At 39.5% G+C, this 15,458-nt stretch overlaps 1 protein-coding gene across 4 annotated transcripts in view; it reads left to right on the top strand.

Moving 5' to 3' along the window:
* LOC115795750 (neuropilin-1a-like) overlaps positions 1 to 15,458 on the top strand; it is a 91,511-nt gene that overhangs the window by 43,620 nt on the left and 32,433 nt on the right. For all 4 annotated transcript variants that reach the window (XM_030751812.1, XM_030751810.1, XM_030751811.1 and 1 more), the window contains exon 6: positions 4,759 to 4,925. In XM_030751812.1, the coding sequence (XP_030607672.1) occupies positions 4,759 to 4,925 (167 nt within the window). The remainder of the gene's footprint in view (positions 1 to 4,758; positions 4,926 to 15,458) is intronic.

The following is a 15,458-nucleotide window of genomic DNA, read 5'->3' as shown; positions in this document are numbered from 1 at the left end:
TTTTCGGATCATAAAACCAACAGTACGAGTTTGCGACAGCTGTTCTTTAACGACTCGACTTTTAATGAACTGTTAATATCAGACATGTGAATGTAAACTTATCCCGTAGTTGCTTTTAAATTTATTACGTCTGGCCCACTTTTTGCTTTTATCTTCTCCTTCTGAACAGTCCATCGGACCAGTTTCACACATGAGGACACCATCAGGAGTTTTCCGTGCTTGGCTGTTGTTCTTTTTCATGTTTGCTCATGTCCACATGTTCTGGACAGAAGCCGTTTGTCTGAATCACTTGACTGTATGACCTTGTTGGAATGCCTTTAGAGGTTTAAGTTTTGCTGCCCTGGATGCTTACTGCACTCTGGTAACCCTGACCCCAGTCACCCTTCTTTAGGAATGCGTGTATGTGTTCAGAGGTGAGCTTCCTTAAGGTCCCGCTGTGGCACTTAGGGGAGAAGTGAATGTAAAATTCTCAGTTTGCTTTTCTAAATTGATTTTTAAAGGCTGTATTTTAGGTTAAGATTAGCCTTCAGCTGGAGATGGATCAGCTGCATACAGTGGTCATTGTTAGTTTTTATTTTAAAACCCAAATGATTTGTTGAGTCGTGACAGGCAGTGTAAACAGGTTTGGAAATGGTCACACACAATTTTTTTTATTGACCAAGATCACAAGCCATTTATTAGATATTTTTGGAGCTTTTGAGAAAATGGAATCACCTCTAACAGGAAAAGTTCATGTCCATTTTTCACTAATTATTCAGAGTCCATGTTGGCTTGTAAACAGAAACAAGTCTCTTGGTTTAGGAGTTGAGGAGCAGCACATTTTAAAGCTCTGTTTAAACCCCTTTAACTCCAACAATGATATTATGATAAACACCCAACAATCACTCTAAGGGAAATATTTCTGCAACCAAACATGTAAATCACAGATTTCACCAGAGGGGTCAAAGTTGTTATCTTCATATTTTTTTTCTTTTTTTTTACTCCTGTTGTTTGTTTTTGCCATGGGCTGAAGATGTGGGTGTTGTCAGCTTGTATGTGATGTTGATGGTGAGCATCCAAGACAGTGTGATAATGTATCAGATACGGCAGTTGGTGTTTAAACAGTAACAATAAATCACTTTACTTGCCGTATTTTTTTTTTTTTTAGGATGTCTGACAACAGCTCTGGGTTTAGAAAAAGGCTCACACACAGATATACACGTACACATGGGAAATTACTCAGCCTACAGACCGCCAGCCAGGCTCAGCAGATTGAATCAAAGTTTCTCACCAAATCACATTGTCTTTTCTCCAATTTCTACCACCAGGGTTAGCTGCTCCTACAGCAGGGGGTAATTCAGCACTTACCAAAAGGGTGCATAGACACATTTTAGAGCAGCTTAACTACTCTGAAAAGAGAGGGGATTTTTACTGAGTAAACCTTTTGAGAACACCAGCTGAGAAGACTTAACAGTTGTTGAATTTATTTTTTTATTATTTTATTTCACCTTTATTTATCCAGGAAGCACCTAGAGATCAAAATCTCTTTTTCAAGGGAGACCTGACCGATAAAGCACACCATTCCAAGGTTTAAAAAAAAAAAATTAAATCAAATATGAATATGAACACATATGGGATAAAAATAAAGCAAATCAGATTAGCAGTTGCACTTTTCAAAGCTTTGAACACTCCCGTGGAGTCTCCAGGTTTATGGTGCGCTGAAGGTTTTTCCATGAACAAGGCGCAAAATAAGGGTGAGGAAAAAATGTCCTGGCTATCCTAAAAAGGAGCCGTCCAGAGGAGTGAAAATTCCAGCAGTGAGACGTTACACAGACAAGGGAGTTTACCCCCGTATGGCTTTGTAAGCAAAACTATACCAATGCTGTTGTCTCCACGAGCTTAATGAAGACCAGGAGACCCGACCAGTCGAGATAATGAAGTGCCAGAGAGGCGGCATGCATGTCAATAACTTCAGATAGATAATGAAATCGCTGAAATGCTAATAAACAGCCAGTTTGAAATCTTTCTGATTAAAAACTACTACTTTAAACGTTTTATGTTGTTTTTATGCAGATTTTCACACCAATGTTACGCTCCAGTCGCGCAAAACATTCCAAAAGAGCTCCTCTTTGAGCAAACTGCTTTGCTCATCTCTTGCTTGCAGCCTGAGAGGAATCAAATGCCGACATCCTGCAGTGAATTTATGGGTTTCTCTCGCTCTGTCTCAGCCATCAACATCAGCAATGGCCTCCAGCAGAGCTTTTGATCAGCTGAAACATTGGTGGGGGCTTCGGTTTGCATCCTCTCTTTCTTTTTAGATGGAGAGGTACAGGGACAGGGTGGATGTTTGTCCCTCGTATACCTGCTGCGGTGGGGACACAGAGGTTGTCTCATGAATAAAAATAAGTTTGATGAGATGGGAGCTAAGCTGAGATGGGAAGCAGAAAAAGTGAGAGAGCTGGAGAGTTGTTGGGGATGGGCTAGTGTATCAGCTGTGTGAGAGTGCTTTTTTATGGTCTAGCTGTAGTTTCAGAGCATTTTCTGGCAAGAGGACTCTTCTGGGTAAAATTGAATTGGAGGATTTGGGCCTGAATATTGTCAAGATTAAACCAAAAACTACTGATGGTGAGCGCAATATCCAGCTTTCTGCAGCCTGTAGGAGATGTCGCAAGCAAACTTTCTCCCCAGTTTATTTGTGGGACTTGGAATGATGTAGTGTGTTTGTGTCAGTCTGGCAGACCTTGTGTCTCCAGACAGCCCTCCCACACACACACACACACACACACACACACACATGCAAACAAACACATTTCCTTATGCACCCCCCTCCCTCTTCCTTCCCCACGCTGCCCTGCTGTTACAGAGTGGACACTCCTGCCTAACAGATACAGAGATGTGGTTTGACTTTGTCCAAGCTGCTGTTTTTGCCCTGTTTCATAAGACCAAAGGATTGCAGAATTTTCTAAACCCACAGAGGAGTGGATCATCCTGCTGATAAAGATTAAAACCGAATCCACACACAACAATAGCTGGAATGTGTGCCTGGGTTACTATGTATTTATAGCTGTTTGTGAGTGAGTACATATGCAAAATAAAGCCTAAACAAACGTTTTTATTATTATTATCATCAATGAATCTAGGCTAACTATAATGCATCTAAAATCTTGTATCTAACAATGTCAGAAAGTGACAAAGAAAAGCAACAAAGTATTTTAGAAGCTGCAAATAGGGAATATACTTAAAGAGATCATTGCCCATGTCTTAAATTGTGCACTACTCACTATAATAGATTAAATAGGGAGTTTATATTTTGGAGTACTTCTGAATGTAAGTATCCCACAATACTGTGGGATGGTCAGTAGACAGAAATGTGCACTACACTTGGGCGCAGTAGCACTTTAGATGCTGCAGAGACATTTTCTTTACCCAACTATTTTATTTTCATTGTTAAAGGTCGATTTTGTAAATACCTCTGCAAATTGCAGCTAAAACTTTCTCCACCGGGGGCAGCAATAGGGACAAAACTAAGAGACATTGTCCAGTTTGTTTACCTTTAATAATTATTTTTTGCCCTACCCCAATTTTCACAGAGTTTTTTCATTTCTCAGGTGATCAGCCTGATTAAATAAAGGTTACATTGACTCACTGCATCACCCTGTGGTAAAAATCGGTATTACCTTAAGGTACAGCCCAGCGTCTTTCACGTCAGCTGACATGGATACATGGATGCATGTTTTGGTCAAAAAGTTGTTGTGAAATTTTTGTTCACATTACATTTTGGAACGTTTTAAAAACTGTGCCACTGAAGTGGAGGCATGCTGGGAAAGGTTTGGCAACCATGGCTATACAGGGCCAGCGGAGCAGTAAACGAGTGAAAAACGTCGGACACAGCAGAAATTTAATTTGATAAAACACTAGTTGCAGATGTGATTCCCAGCCAGTTGATAAAAAAAATGATCACCACCTGCATCCAGTTTTTAAAAGGTTCAGGGTTTATTTATTCTGGTATTACCGTAAATTGATTTATGGTGGGATTTTCTGTTGCTTTGGACCCAGTCACCAGTATATTGTGATTATGTGCAATTTTCTACTATTTTCTTACATTTTATAGATTAAATAATTAAGTAGGAAGTTATTCTTTGAAGTGCTGAAGCTTAAATAGCTTAAAGTAGCCATTCGTAGCCCTGTGTAAGGCAAAATCACAAAGGTCGTTCAATCTGGTAGAAATTAAAGTATTTTGCTGGCATTCGGCTCCATACGTCTGCACACAGGGCACAGTCTGCATAGCCATATCAAACCAACCCAGTAGCTCTTAGTAATGACCCCTCACTGAAGCTGGGACAGACTACTTCATGGTGTCTGGTTGACACGCTGCTCACACTCATACTCACACTCACTTGTTTTCCTGCCTGAAACAAACCCAAACTTCAGTCCCCCCCCCCCTCGCACCAGACTCAGATTTATGACTGTAACTTTTGGAGCCCGGTTCTGGAGTTTAATGATAAATTAATCCATTAGCAATGACTGCATGCAAGAGCAAAATACCAAAAATTCAGTTCATCCAGCTAATGATGTGTGTAATAGACTTTTTAAAGTCATATTAAAGAAGCCGATGGTATGATTTCGACAAACAAACATCCTCCCGTCTAACCGGACCAAAATTTATAGGTAAAAGAATTAATACATCTTTTGACTCACAATAGTAACTTGATGATTACTTTCTCATTGGTGGGGTTGTGTTGTGGAGCTTTTTGTCTGAAGGCTTTCTGTCTTTGGCAGATTTTGCTTGTATGGAGCCACTGGGCATGGAGTCTGGGGAAATTTCCTCAGAACAGATCAGCGCATCCTCCCAGTATAACTCCAACTGGTCTCCTGAACGTTCCCGTCTCAACTACCAGGAAAATGGCTGGACGCCCTCAGATGACACCATACGGGAGTGGATACAAGTCAGTAAAGTTTAGCTTATTTTTAATTATCATTAATCAGAAATGATCATTATTAGTTAGAAATACTCACATTTACACGTGTTTATGTAATGATAATCGCTGCCATGAAGCCAAATTTGAAGGCTCAAAATTGGAATAGAAGGACTGAAATTATGTCACACTGGCTTTAATTTCCAGAGTCTGATCTCAGAGTGAAAGCATCCTCATCATATCTCTGTGGAAAAACAGTGTTCCTCAGTTTGAACTTCACTGTACCGCTGAGACCCTGCTCACATCTGGTCTGAATATTGTTCACTCATATGTGCCACTTCTGTGCATTTTATGGGGACACTAGATGGAGAAAAAAATAAACCAGCTTGCATTATTTATTGAAGCGTGCCTCTCCAGCTCAGCTGACATTTCTTATTCATAGTGAAATCTGACACACCAGAATCCTGCAATCACTGAATGAAGAAGTAAAACTCTTTTTTTTTTGTTGTTGTTGTTTTTTTAACCTTTTTAAGAAATCTGTTGGATACAATTTGGTTATAAACTAATATAAACTGCTGAGAAGAAACCGTTAATGCTTAGCCACACGCAATAATTGTGCTGTAAAGAGTAATAAACAGCCAATGCTTAAAAAAGTGCTGAAAATTAAACTGCAGTTAGCCTGTAGCTGTTCTGCTGCTGCTAGGCTAAGGCTTTTAGGGTCTCGTTTTTCCACATCATAACAAAATATATTCTTATTTAGTTCTGTTTTCAGCATATGGAGTAATTTAGATACTATTTTACCGCTTGACATTTTTTAGAGAGTGTTAAAAAACAGCTCCAACAACTCCAAAGTCTAGCCAGAGTCCACTTTGTTGTTTCTTTTGTTTTTTAGCTATCAGTATAAATCTAGGTGCTGTTTTGGAATGGCAGAATACTTTTTATAGACAGGAATGACTTTAATCTGAAAGAAAAATAAAATGGGGCACTGGATGAGTCAAAAAGGTTTGAGCCCTCGGGACAAAAGACTGTGGTCCATCACATTTATGTTTTCAGCTAATATTACAGGAGCTAGAATTCCATTTGTTTACATTCATATTAGCAGCCTATTAAATTATCATACCTAACAGACCTGCAAATTAGGAAAACTGTAAGGACTCATGAGTCCTTCCTCTTTCATAATTGTGATTTTCAAACCAAAACCACCCTGTGGGTTAAACCAATAAAAAAAAACTAAATATAGAGGAGATCGCTCCCTCAGATAAACAGGACTAGTATTAAGGTGCGACTACAGTTCAGGACTCTCCCATTGTCCAGGACAGGAACTCATAGAGGAAGACTCACAATGCCCCTCGCAATAAGAGCAGACCCTCACTTCCCTCCTGTGGGGGTTACAACAGGAAGCAGACAGGAGGGAAGTGCTGGATTAGTACTTGTGGCCCTCTATTGTCTGTCTGGGGACTTGTTTTTGGTACTGGCCCACTGCTGAGCCCTCTGGGATATTAGGATATGAAGGACAGTGTTTTAATAGAGGTTAATGAGTCAATGAGGAGAGGCTAAATTTATCTGAGGGTCACTGAATACACATAAAATATGTAGTATTTAAAACACTGCCTTAAGACATGTTAAATATTTATTTTTACTATGTAGTACAAATTACTTTGAGGGATGTTCCATTTAGTGACAAGGTAGAGAGATACTATGCAATGCATTGTTAATGAGTCAAAGCCCTATTAATTTTTATGTTTCTTAGATTCTGTAAGGTTTATCAGCATTAAAGCGGGTGTCGTGTTGCTCATTATTGCAGGGAAATCTCTTATATTTGGAAATGATCAGCCTTGGAAATTTAATAAGAACTTTTTCATTGAGAAAAATTACAGGATTGAACTTGTTTTTGAGCCTTTTGAATGCACATAATGAGCTCTTTTCACAAAAGCATGTAAGCATCGAGGATGGGCAGATTGGGAAAAGTTGGCAACAACTATCCCTTTAACCAGATGTGCTCTAAAGACGTTCTAACATTATAGATGGTAGATAATATTCCAGCAGAGGCGAACCGCTTTGTTTCTAAGCCTCTGGGCAAAGTATTACAAGGCTGCCATCTGCACTCTGCAGATTACAAATTATATCCACAGCGGACAGACAATGGGTGCTACCAGGGGCAGCCATTTGTTTATAATATGTATATGGGGTACTGCTTAATTTATTTAAACACTCCTCTGTGCAGTTAGATGCTAATATTAATATCCAAGTTCAGCTCAGAGAAGAAATTTTCTTTTGTTTAATGAATCCCTTCTCTTCCTTATCATCAGTCACATAGGCGGATGCTCATAATAAACATCCCGTATTAATATTTAAACGCTCTATTTTAGACATTTTTTTTGTACTCTTGGCTCTGTGTGATGCCATTGAGAGCTGATATCCCTAATATGGTTATCCCAGATACGCAGCTGACTGAGAGTACAGAAGGGAGGTTGGCCTTGAATTAAAAAGAGTTAAATCAGCGTGTTTCAGGCAGAGGATGAGCTGCACCAAGACCCGCTGTAAGATAAATAAGGATTATACTAAACTGTGACTCATGCAAAGCTACTCTGACAGAGTCCAACACAGCTCTTAAAAAGAAATGTGTCCATGCTGAGCACTCACTTCGGGCTCATGTGATATTGTATTTATAAATGTTTGATCAGAGATACTGCATGGCCTCAGGTTTTCCAGTTATTCTGTCCTTAACATACAAAATTAGCTGAGATAACAAATTTGTGTTGACACCTCTTCAAGAAATATGCACAATTAATGCAGAACCTGCCTCGAGCGTCGGTTCAGATGATGTTATGTACAAGTGCAATTAACCAAATAATTATCAGCTGACACACTGAACACGGAGTTTAGCTTTCTTGGGAATGTAGGCAACACGGCGGCTCCAGTTTCTCGTGACATCAAAACACATACTAGAGTAATGCTGACCATCTGGGCCCCCAAAAATTCACGTGTCCAGTTCACTGTTCTCGACACAAACACCCTTCTGTACAGCTGCAGTGCAGAGACACTGACTTGTTTTTTATGTTGATCAACTTAACTGCAGGACTCTGCAGAGGTTAAACACCTGGCTTGAATGTGCCTTTTCAGCAACACTGTTTCTCCAGTGTTTCCATTTCAGAGCACACTGATTATAGAGACCGCAGGAGGTGATGACACTCCTTGTTCTGCTCACCAAGCCACACGATTTTCATCAGCAACCTCTTGGTCACATGCTCGCACTCAGATCTGGGAGCTTACCGGGTCCAGTTTGGTGTGTGAAAACAGCTTTTTCTGTTAGTCACATAAGGAAACGTGAAGAAACGTTAGACCATCCGTCTGCCACAATGATTTATAGGCTCCGAAGCAGTGCTGTTGCTCACCCCTCTGACTCTGTGAGGTATTTGAGTTATGACTGGTGGTTTTTGTGAGGAGAATTTTCCCATTTTATTTGATTAAGTGTGGTGCGTGGCCAACTCTGCACAGCATGGCTTGCCTTACGGCTTTCAATTCATCTTACGTGAAAAAAGAAATTATGACTTAGTTAATTCTTGCATGCCTGCCTACACCACTGCAAACACCTCTATTATTCATTTAAAGGCATTTATATTTTATTGATACTATTTTCAGGTTCCTATTCATAATGTGGTCGGGGTGATGTTACCCGGTGGCAATGTGGATGGCGACACACCATGAGCTCATTATCTAGCTGTATGATAAATATGTAATCATATTTTGCGGTGCAGTGTAGTGACCCATTTCATCAACATGCTGGATATTTGCAATTAAATGAGACCCAACTCCTACAACCAGATTTGCTCGAGAAGAAATACTGAAGTTTTACTTGTGCCGCAGTAAAATTAACAAAGCGAGAGCTTTGCAAAGTAAAATGAGCTTTAAAACTAACTTTTAATGTAAAAAATTTAAATCAGTCTGTAGTGGCTGTGAGTAAGGCAGAACCACTGAATGAAAAACAGTAAACAGTGAGACAAAATAAATAAAAGGAGAACTCCTAGTCTAACAGGTTACAGTGAAAGCCCTCCTTATTCAGGCGGAATCACACCAACATGTCTTCTCCAACCACCACCACCAATAAACGAGGTGATAACCGGCTTTTGAGCCTAGCGGGCGGAGGAGTCCGTCTATTGCCAAGATCTATGGGAGGGATAACAACTGAGAACTGCCATTTAATGGGCTGATGACATTCTGCACAGGTGCATATGGGGACAGTATCATGTGATTCATATGTTTTTGACCACAGGCATACATAATAGTTTGGCCAATATATAACACTATATAAACAGCTAATAAAAACATTAAAAAGAAAATTGTTTACCTTTGAAGTAGAAAAGCACTAGATAGATAGATAGATAGAAAGATAGATAGATAGATAGATAGATAGATAGATAGATAGATAGATAGATAGAGTCATAAAATGTCCAAATAAAACAAACATTTACTAATAGACAATGGAGAATTCTTAAGTTTTGTTGAATTTCCTTCCAATATGGAAAACATGGTCAGTAGTGGCATCTTTACAATTGACTTGTTATTGAGAAGAGTGATGTAAACCCAGGAAAGGTTTCCTTCCCCTCCTGACTTCAGGTATTTATAGAATCCCTGCCATTTGTCTTCAGGATCTCTTTGACGCCACCAGGAAGAGCATCTGGAGAACACATTTAGGTATCTTGTAAGTGAGGTGTGTTGCTGAAGCCGGGCCATTAGGGAAACTGAAAGACAAAAAAGTCATCCAGAGAATGTTATCCAGAGCAGGCCTCTGGAGGAATGCCACGGTGAACTTCCAAACCTGGGAGATATCATTAGCTGGGAGAAATAATCAGTGCAAATCAGACTTGCTAACACAGAAGTGTGTCTGAAAGTTGTGATAAAAGAACTGAAGAGCCGTCGCACTGATTATAAATATCATTTCTCAATTAGTGAGAGAAGAGAGGTCAAAAAAAGGTGACGAGAAGTGAATTATGTCAATCATTCATCAAAGAAAATAATGCCCCCAAACCAAGTGGATCTAATTAGTCTGTTCATTAGCTCATTTTGACTAGAAACCCAAGGCTGCTTAAAGAAAGTAGTTGGACAGTGAGAACAAAAATATTTCTTTCTCAGCAATGCCAAGCAGTAATTTAAAAGTGCTGTAATAAGATTTTAAGGACCCTGTGGTTCTAAATGGCACTCAGCGGATACATAATTGCATAAAATTTCCAAACAAAAAACATTTAAAAATGATTCCCCCGCGCGACAATTACAACCATTAATGATTCTGCCATACAATGGTTTTAACACTTTAAAAGTAAGCCACATACCACAGCTTTGAAAAGTAGCAGTAGAATTTTAGCTATTTGGACATCACTTCAAATTGACTTCCTCGCATCATGAAAATCAATGAGCAAATAATGAGAATAATCTATTATTTTGTTCGTTTTGAAGGAAACTTTGAGGTTCCAAAAATATAATGAAAATTAGATATAAAAAAAAGAAAAATCCTACTCAGGTTTTAAGAACTGGGTTAGGAAGTCACTCAGCAGATGCACCTTTATGTAAACACGTTTTTCCTATGTGCCTGTAAAGGGCCGTAATAAAACCCTCAAAATCTTCACCTTAAATACAGCTGCAGTTTTGCAACCATTTTTTAATGCATCCTGTATTTAGGTACCGGATCTTCTTCTCTGACTGTTCCAGTAGCATTGATCTCACAGGCGGTCAGGATGTGCCGCGTGCTAAACAAACATGGATATCAAATGCATTTTGCCCTGACAGCTGTTCTGTTCATTTGTGCCAAATTGATGAAATAATCCATAAAGAGGGTGTATGTTAATACGTTATGCCAATCTTACCTCAAATTTTGCAAGACTCAGCCTTGCTTGTCTTGTACCGTGAAATTATATCTGTAATAGGGTAGGTGTTTCATAAAGTTGAGAATCGTGCTTTTTCTTATTGTAATTGCAGGACTATCTTGCTGCATAGGCAGCTACCTAGATAGATACCACAATTTGGTCAGTGAGAAAAATCTAGAGCTTGTTGTGCTAAGTAACCTTTACCGTAACTTCTGTATACACTGAAAATGGCGGGATGACCATGTTACTCATTGTTGGTTGATTTGACAAATAACCACCCTCCTAGTAGGACCTCACCCACATGGACAAAACCTTATGTTGAATATATGAAATTAAAATGTCAGCTGAGTTTGATTATCAGACTAAAACGATGTGTCCCAACCATGTAATTATCTGAAAACTGAAAACTTTGTTCTGCTGGCATGCGTCACTACAGGCCTCCACTCTCCTGAGTAAACACTGAAAAATGCAGATGAGGATGGAGTAATGGAGGCTCCCTCTTTCACTATCACTCTAAAAGCAGTATCCTGTTTTGGCAGGAAATAACATTGTTTCTGTTCAATCTCATTTAGCCACACTTCAGCTCGAGTTATGTCCCCCCTTCCTGCATTTGGTTCCCTTCATTAAAAAGCTCTAAGTGTGACCATTTTCTGTGGCATAAATGGTAGGCACTGCCAAGTGTTGAATAATTAGAAGATGGAAGACCAATTAGCTTCAGTCGCCTGATGGAGGAAGTCTGGAGAATGGAGTTATGACCAGGCGCTGCAGAAAAGATGTAATGACAGCAATGGCTGGCCAAAGGATGACTGTAAATGCGGAATCTTTTCCTGAAACACTTTGTTTAATCTTAGGTGACCTTTCTCCCACTGCCATAAAAGCTCTTATATGGAATATTGTTTTCTCCACTGCAAGAAACTGTAGCACATTATGGAAACAACACTTGTAATAGATCTTACAACTTACTTGAAATAGCAGCTCCCCCAAATTGTTGTTAGACTTGTTGGTCAGGGCCAGCAGGCATCTCATTTTAATGCACTGGGTGTCCCTTTAGCATCATTCTTCGACATGCGCGGTCATCAGGTGGAGTTCATTACGAGTCCCTCAGGGATGCAGGTGAGACCACGGGTGAAAGTGCTCTGCCGATGTTATCACTGTTGCAGGGCACGTAGTTTACCTATTAGCGTGCACGTAATCTTGTGAAAGGGTGTATTTTAATCCAAACCATACCATGTACTTTCAGTGCATAAACAAAACAAATTGCTTTTTGCCAAATAACAGCAACAGAAAAGGTCCAATCAAAAAGAAAGTAAAGGGAAGTATTAAAAAAAAAAATGTCCCAGATGCGATTAAATGTTTGTTTTATGGTTGGAGGCTGTGGGATTGTGCTGTCCATCAATCCAAATACCCTCCAATGTAAACTACTGTAGTTTGTTGTTCTTCCTCCCTTCTAAAGGACAAAAAGCCCACCATTGACTGCATAGTTCTGCGATCAGTTGTGGCAAATTCTATGATAAATTTCTTCATATGTGATTGTCCATTAAGTATAAAAACTGCAGCTCCAGAAATACAGGAATGCCTGTGAAACCCAGCACGGTGGAAGATTTTTAAACTCCTTTTAGCGCTAGCAATTTCTTAACAATTAGCTGAGATGAGCTTTGTGAAAACGATGCAAACCTCTTTTAGGATTATGCATTTCCTAAAAATTTGCATTTTTTAAACCGGTAGCATTAAACATTTTTTCCAGTTAAGGCTGACCTTTTTTTTTGACTAAATTTCACCTCCTACCGTCAGTTCTTAACCCAGCTGCTTAACAGCAGAACAGATCCGCTAGCTTGTTTGTGATTTCACAACAAAACCTGCTATGCAAAGCCTCTCCGGTCACATACAGTATGCACAGTGTATGTGGGTGAGGCGTCTCGTGGGAATTTAGATGAGAACAGAGCTGGGAGCGCCGTCAAGTAATCCCACGAAGTATCGTTTCCCAGGGGTCTCCCTGTCAGTTACAGAGCCCACAAAGACCTGTGGGAAGCTATTCTCTGCTCTTGTCCTTAAAAGGCAACAGTGGGAGAAGTCAAATCCTGGCTTCTGGGGCCTTCCCATGTACAATATCACAGCTGCAGTGTCTCTATGGTAATATAATTATATAACAGGCATCCCGCATATAGCATTGAGTGTATTTTGGTATGCAACTGATAATTTACAAACTCAACAAACAAGCTACTTAGTTCAAGAGGAATTAAATGTTAGTCGAATAGAAAGTCACCTCCTTTAATAAGCGCTTAAATCGTTTCCATTTCGCGCTGTAATAAAGTTTGGAGGAACTTATGCAAAGCTGCATACCGTGTTGGTGAAATAATCTTAATTTAAGATAAGCCTTAGTATGTGTGGACATATAAAGACTACTGTGAGGCTTTCTGTTATCACTGCCGCTCTCTTTGATGATAACTATCACTTCTTAATCTGCTTTTTTATCCTTTCCTTTTTCAGCACTTTGAACAGCCGTGTTTCTGGACGCTGCTTTGCTGCAGTGAGATAAAAAAGCTTCTGCCATCTGAACAAGTGTTTCTATCTGTTTTTTAGCCCTTAGATCATAATTTCATAAAGAAAAAAAACATGGGGGGAAATGTATTGCCAAGAGATGCCAATGGATTCCACTTTGAGTTACTCGCTTTGATCATCGAGTAAAACGTGTGGCGATCGCATCTGAGTATCTTTGTGTATCCGTCCTTCTGTCCGCTCTTCGTTTAGCTCGTCAGATGCTTATCTGATCCACTTCAGGCTCGTTGCACGTGTTGCTGGGTGCTGTAGTAACCACGGCGCTGATCCTGAAGTCGTTTGGATGAGTCGTTCTCATATTTTAATTTATTCTATGTTACCGGTGTTTCCCCGAGACTCTCAAATCTGTACCTACAGAGTTTTGACATTTAATTTTCTATTACTCACTGTTGTAAACAGGGTATTTTTTTATACTCTTCAGTTGCAAAACTATGCAACCTGTACACCAAACTGAAACAAAGTTGAAATCTATGTCATAGCCTCCCTTTAGCACCTTATCTTCTCAACTTAGCTGCCCTCTTGTCAAAACTATAGTTTCATTATTTCATGCATATTAAGGACACCTGTAAATTGTAGTTCCAGACTGCACTAGTTAACAATAAATTGAGTTACACAGCAACATGCTCCCCTTGTGGCAGATTCTCGAACAAAATTGAATCATTTTCTTTTCAAGTTCTGTTCTATTTTCAGGATTTCTGGGAAGTTTGTCTTGAGACTTTGTTTACTAAACTGGATCATTTAACTCATGACAGTGATTTTAGTCAGTTCAGCCTCACAATCAAACTGGGAAAGTCCCGGGCAAATTATGCTTTTTTTTCTTTTAAATCGTTACTGCTAATCACCCTGCCGTACAGCTGAGGTCTGCTGAGCTTTTTAAGAGTCTAATTGTCAGAAAAAGGGAATTAAGGTGGACTGAAGCCAGTAAGGTTTCTAAAATGAGATCTTTATTGTACTGCTTATATTTCCTGACAAATCTTTCTCTAGTTTAAGTGTATTTTGCATTTGCAGCTTTACTTCATGTGCAAGTAGCAGGCTTGAACTGTCTTTTAGGCCTGAGTAGCGCCTGCAGTGATTCCCTTCAAGCTGACATCCCCCTCCATCCCACATATGGTTGAGTTACATATTTAGACATTATTTGCTCTCATTTGTTGGTTTAACTCAACCTCTTACCCTTAAATGTTACCATCACCCCACAGGTCATACACTAGTTATTAGTAATGCAGACTGACAACCATAAAAGTGGTCATGAGCTTGTGCAAACACTCACACACCGCCGGGCATGTTCTGCATGAGTCACACACACTCCTCAGTACCTCAGAAAACAGACTCTTTTACTCTTTAATGTGAATTATACACATAAACCTAAATCACATACAGTATCATGAACCATCCCTCATCTCTTTATGCAGAAGTTGTTGTTAATGAGAAAACTGACATATTGTGCATAACACGGACAAATTAAATCAAACAATAAATGAAGGAAACAATCAGAATCTGAAATCACTTCTGGGTTTAACAACTAAAACAAGACAGCACCTTCTCTCACTGGGATTCAGCGCATATTTGGAGAAAGTGATTAAAGAGAGTATTCAGTACTTATAACACTTGTCAGCGTTTTACTCATAGAAACAAGTGACACCATAATGGTTCTGTAAGCGCTTTGATACGTGGTTATGCATTAACAAATGCGGCTGCCTGTCTCTCCGGCTTTCTGCTCTGGTCTGTCTGCTTACAGATGAATCACAGTATAATTAATGAGTCCCTGTTTCCCATATTCTTCAAGTAAAACATGGAACAGGACATTGTTGCACTTCTGATGTAAAGCATACATGAATATACACACTGATGACCTACAAGATACAGAAGCTAACCTCCAGAAAATGCTTCTTTTCTGCAAAAAACAAGTCGCTTTATTTCGATGCAGGCACATTTTGACACTTTAAGATGTGCCTAAAGAAACACAATGTTACACTTGAGTGCACTGAGGTTAAATCAGGCCTAAAAGACTCAGAACTTGTGGATCTGCAGGCTTTCATTTCCTTGCTTAAGTGCTCTTTGACAGTAATTGTTGTTCGCTGGAAAAGCATCTGCTGTTGGATTTTCTGTCACAAATCCACTCGTTTAATCTCCGTTTCTGAAATCGTTT

This window comes from Archocentrus centrarchus, chromosome 17 (genome assembly GCF_007364275.1).
Source record: "Archocentrus centrarchus isolate MPI-CPG fArcCen1 chromosome 17, fArcCen1, whole genome shotgun sequence".
In the NCBI taxonomy this organism is placed as follows: Eukaryota; Metazoa; Chordata; class Actinopteri; order Cichliformes; family Cichlidae; genus Archocentrus; species Archocentrus centrarchus.
The sequence above is the reverse complement of the archived record's forward strand: the minus strand, read 5'-3'. Positions and strand labels throughout refer to the sequence as shown.